This window comes from Syngnathus floridae, chromosome 5 (assembly GCF_059516105.1).
Source record: "Syngnathus floridae isolate MCC-2025c chromosome 5, RoL_Sflo_1.0, whole genome shotgun sequence".
Taxonomy (NCBI): domain Eukaryota; kingdom Metazoa; phylum Chordata; class Actinopteri; order Syngnathiformes; family Syngnathidae; genus Syngnathus; species Syngnathus floridae.
Window position 1 is genome coordinate 15,480,001 of NC_142417.1, and position 5,111 is coordinate 15,485,111.

At 39.9% G+C, this 5,111-nt stretch overlaps 1 protein-coding gene across 1 annotated transcript; it reads right to left on the bottom strand.

The window, feature by feature from the left end:
• Positions 1 to 341: 341 nt before the first annotated feature.
• LOC148398387 (leukocyte surface antigen CD53-like) lies at positions 342 to 4,888 on the bottom strand. Its single transcript, XM_088376873.1, has 8 exons — positions 4,737 to 4,888; positions 4,075 to 4,149; positions 3,434 to 3,622; positions 2,805 to 2,879; positions 2,617 to 2,718; positions 1,543 to 1,650; positions 1,375 to 1,458; positions 342 to 908 (listed from the first exon to the last, which is right to left on the bottom strand). Exons 2-8 carry the CDS (start codon positions 4,135 to 4,137, stop codon positions 837 to 839), a joined length of 693 nt encoding a protein of 230 aa, XP_088232999.1. The 5' UTR covers positions 4,138 to 4,149; positions 4,737 to 4,888; the 3' UTR covers positions 342 to 836.
• Positions 4,889 to 5,111: the final 223 nt, after the last annotated feature.

Genomic DNA, 5,111 nt, shown 5'->3' on the forward strand with positions numbered 1-5,111 from the left:
GAGCTATGGAGTGCTGGAGATCTGGATGGGCTGATGTGACAGGGTAGCTGAGACGAGACTGGTGGGCGAGGGCGGCAGTGCCGTGACTGATCGCTGTCCACGGTGTGACTGGCTGTCAGATAGCAGGAAGCAACCTCGTGGAGAAAGCAGCAGAGCAAGTACGCAGCACCAGGGCGTAGCAGGGAATCGTTGTCAGGGCGGCGAGTGGGATGTAGTCAGAAACAGGCAAATGGTCAGGACAGTTGGCAAGCAGGTCAGTGCACGGAAAGAGTTTGCAATGGGAGTCGGACGGGAGAAACACAGTGACAGGCATGAACAGACTGACAATGATCGCTGGGCTCTCGGGATTTAAGGAGCGTTTATTAACGTGGGCGTGTCTTTGAACAACTGACGTCATTGAAAGATTACCGGTAAGGTGGTAGCGGGTGACGCAGGCACATGACAAACACGACTTGAAGGCTGTTTGCAGTGTGACTGGAGCCCTACTTACAACTTGTCTTAAGCAAACCCATGGGTTCATAGCTGAAATCCTAAGTCACACTTTATTTCAAGAAAACCGGGGAAATGTGTCTGTCCTTAATAAACGTATCCCTGACTGATAGAAACAGCTTTCAGCGACAAATGCCAATCATTTTGGTTCGGAGACAAACTGAAGGTTTATTTCACGTACATACGTCGAAATATGAACTTGATTTAAACTGAGTAAATTCCAAGCGACATGTGTTACAAGAAATTAACAAAAGAATGTCATTAAAGAACAGTCTTGGTCAGCTGAGTAATTGGTATTGTAAAGGATACAGCTAAACAACATTTGAAATGCTTAAAGGAGAACACTTTTAAAACTTGTAGCCCAGGCCAGACCTGCTGATGTGGCAGAAGAGTGTCATTGCAAAACACATCCCTAAGACCTGTCAACAAAAACAAAAAAACAATGTGATCATCCTTGCTGAAGATTTTAGTCATGCTTAAGCTATTGTTAGTCCAAAGGGGTTTAATATTTCTGCTGTTTTCTTTTCATAAAATGCTTCATGTACGTACTGGATGGATGGATGGATGGATGGATGGATGGATGGATGGATGGATGGATGGATGGATGGATGGATGGATGGATGGATGGATGGATGGATGGATGGATGGATGGATGGATGGATGGGATGGGATGGGATGGGATGGGATGGGATGGGATGGGATGGGATGGGATGGGATGGGATGGGATTGGATGGATGGGATTGGATGGATGGGATTGGATGGATGGGATTGGATGGATGGATGGATGGATGGATGGATGGATGGATGGATGGATGGATGGATGGATGGATGGAATTGTAATAATATTGTAATAATATTGTGGTAGATACTATATAGATAATTTACCTCAATAATGCAGAAGACAATTACAGAAATCCCAATGCTGAGAAAATTGTCTTCAAACCAGCTCCTCATCTTGTCCAAACAACCCTGAAAACCCAAAGCACACTATTTGGACTGAACTTGGAAGAAAAAGAGGAGTCTCATGCTGAACTCGTCAAATGGTAACTGTACCACTGGTCTGTACTGTCGGTCTAGTGAAGCAGTGCAGTCTTGAAGGCAACAGGAATCAGGTACATTATCTCCCCAGTCTGACACGTTGTGCACCCCACAACAATCAAACTGGAACAAAATGTTCAACTCTGAATCTGATTCAGTGATTCTCAAACATTTTATACCATTTACCGTTAAAAAAAAAATACTTGGCTACCCAAGTACCACCGTAATCAATGGTAAAATAGAGCAGCGGGATACGCCTTAGTGTTCAATGAAAATAATTTTTTCCTAAGATGTTTTCACTGTATATTGTAAGCCATTCTAATATTACATTTTAAACATGAAACACTGTTTAAAAGCGATTTTGTTAAAATACATAGAAGTTAATAAAAAACACTTCAATAAAAGTTCAAACCAAATAGTTCTTGATGTTTAAATCCAAATGTATTTGACTTGGAATATGAAATACAACTGAGCGAGTAAGTAATTCTACCACTAGAGGGAGCCTGTGTGGTATACATTACACACTTAGAGAATAAGTGTGATGCAAAGTGTACAAGTGAAGTTCCAGCACTGGCGTCAGAAAAGATATTTAAAATTCCAAGTCACCCCGTGCAGTCTAATGCTGCTTTGCACCACACCTACAGCCAGTACGAGAAAAAAAAAATTCCGGGATCTTCCGTAGCTCCATCACTATGGTCATCTTGATTGTTTACACATCTTCAAAACGCGTCTCTTAAATCACCCCTTTGAGCGCAGGAAAGTGCAAAAAAATCAAATGGAGCGAGGTCAGGTGTATAGGGAAGGTTACTCCAGCACAGCAATGTTCTTTTTGACAAGGAACTGTTGGATGCTCAGGGATGCGTCGTAAACCGACTAGTTGTCCTGCTGTAACTATTACTTGTTCTCACGTTCTAAATGAAACAAATGCCGTATGATTTGTTTGTTGACGTGCTGGTTAAGTGTCTCGTCCACACTGTGGGGAACAAAGTGGGGTCTTTTTGTTGTGTTCGAAATATCTTTTGTGGTACCAGTCTTGAAACTTTTCTAACACAGCTTATACATTATTATTTGGTCTGATTTGTGTCTCACCTTGTTTTGAACCAGATCCCATTCACTGTGCAACTTGTCTGCGTGACTCCCATTTGCTTCCTTCAATCCGTTGTTCAGATCACGCTCCACCCATTCGGAAATCTAATGTAGTGAAATGTAAATTATTGGCATCACACTTGATGGCACACAATAATGTAAGTTAGAATGTGTTCTGGGTGTGGCCTCACAGTTTTTTCGTAGAGGAGAAGCAAACACGCAGCAATCAGCTCCACTAGGAGCAGGAAGAAGAGCAACAAGAAGAACTGACAATAGAAACAGATGTGTTAATGTCACTTTTTCAACCGCATTCATTCGCGGCATATTTGAAAGGAAATATTTGCAAATTCTGCTTTGGCCTTATCCAACATTTAAATTTTAATTGTAAGATGTAAATATAGAACAAGGTAAAGTCAATGCTGAACAACCGAGAAACTACAGCAGCTGGTGCTCAAAATTTACCCACCTAAAAAACCTTTCATAAATTGCTTTTTTCAACCATTATCATTAGTAGATGATCTATTTTTGTTTGTTTGTTTGTTTGTTTGTTTGTTTGTTTGTTTGTTTGTTTGTTTGTTTGTTTGTTAACTTTACAAAATCATGGGAAAACATTTTGGTGGCACAAATGTTGAGCCAAAAATAGCAACGCAATGTGGATAACTGATACATTTTCAAGCAACGCCTTTTAACCTCAAAATGTCATATGATAACATGACTGTCACACCAACAAACTTATTGTTTGGCGACCAAGGAGTTTTTCCCCATTATATTAAAATATATGAATATTTTTTTAAAAGTACAGTATATATGTGTGTGGTACCGTCAGTAGGAGGCAGCGGTTCTCCTTCAGAGCTCCCAGGAAGCCCAGGAAGGAAACACACGAGATGATGATGCCACTGATCAGCAACATGTTGGCTATATTAAACTTGGCCAAGGAAGGTGTGAGTGCCGTCAGTTTGAAGTTCACCATCATGTACACGCCGAAGCCCAGCACAGCCACGCCTGACATCTGCCACAGCAGAACAATTACTTCAGTAGGGGGCTCATCGTCAATTACAAATGCTTTACAACCTTGTACTCACCTCAACAGTTAGAGATAAGCAGTAGTTGATTTTTTTTTGCTTTTAGTCATGCAAATGCTAATTCATATATATGTGTGTGTGTGTGTGTGTGTGTGTGTGTGTGTGTGTGTGTGTGTGTGTGTGTGTGTGTGTGTGTGTGTGTGTGTGTGTGTGTGTGTGTGCGTGTGTGTGCGTGTGCGCGCGCGCGCGCGTGTAAAGCTTAAAAATAACATATTCTGTAAATAGTGTAGTACAGAAATTATGGTTTAGGTACAAATATGTGACTCATGAATAACAAATACTAATTCAGTGAACACAGTAAGTTCTTTATGTAATGGCTTGGATATGACATTTGTGAAACCACAACACAAGAACAAATGAATAATTGAGACATACGTACAAAACAAAGAAAGTTGGCGACACACATGGTGTACTTTAAACACTTGAGGCATCTGTGGGTCATGGTCTGATGGCTCTGTTAAGACAGGTCACAAAATGATGAAAATATCAATAGAAAAAGAGGGAACCTTTTTTATGTATTAAGAATAATGTTTGTTTGTGGTTATCTTCACAAATGAACAGTCACACTTGGGGGGTTGTGGGTGGGTGGGGAGGGGTTGATTTAGTCATCTCATTTCCTGTCTTTTCTACCAAGTTTACAAAGAGAAACTGTCTTTCAAATGTAATCTGGACATTTAGTGTTTATTTTACTTGTTAGAAAAAAAAACAATATCACAACATTTAGGCTAAAAGCTATTTTAACTGACAAAATTAGAGCCAATCATGGAACAATAAATAAGGATAATGTTTTAAAAATACTCAGACCTAATTATTAATACTATAAAGAATAACTGTTTTTGGATGCCGCTATTTCAGCATTATTTCAAAAGAACTCTGTTGACTGTCAATGCTGTACATTACAAGTTTTATTTCATCTTCAGAAGTATAAAGCTACACAGAATAGATTATAACATACGGAATAATACGATAATTTTAACATGTCATAGGAGGAAGATGACTGTAGCGTAGTCTCTAGACTAAAAAAAATACAAAAACTCTTACCTTTTTAGAAAACAATCATGAATTACTTATTGATGTTTTCGAGAACTCTGCTGGTGCTTACACTTCCCCTTCTCTTCGTACTCAGGGCTGTGTTGTCCCTCATGGGGCTGACAACTCTGTCTTACTTCCTCTTTCTAAACGTTGGGTGGAAAATGTATGACTGAGAAACTTCAGCAGAAACTAAACCAAAATAACACGACATAGTTGATTTATTTTTAAGTGGCAACAAGAATCTGTAAAGCCTGTTTCAGGCCCAATTTTGTATGTATGTATGTATGTATGTATGTATGTATGTATGTATGTATGTGTGTGTGTGTGTGTGTGTGTGTGAGTGCGCGCGTGCGCGTGCGTGCGTGTGTGTGTGTGTGTAAAAAA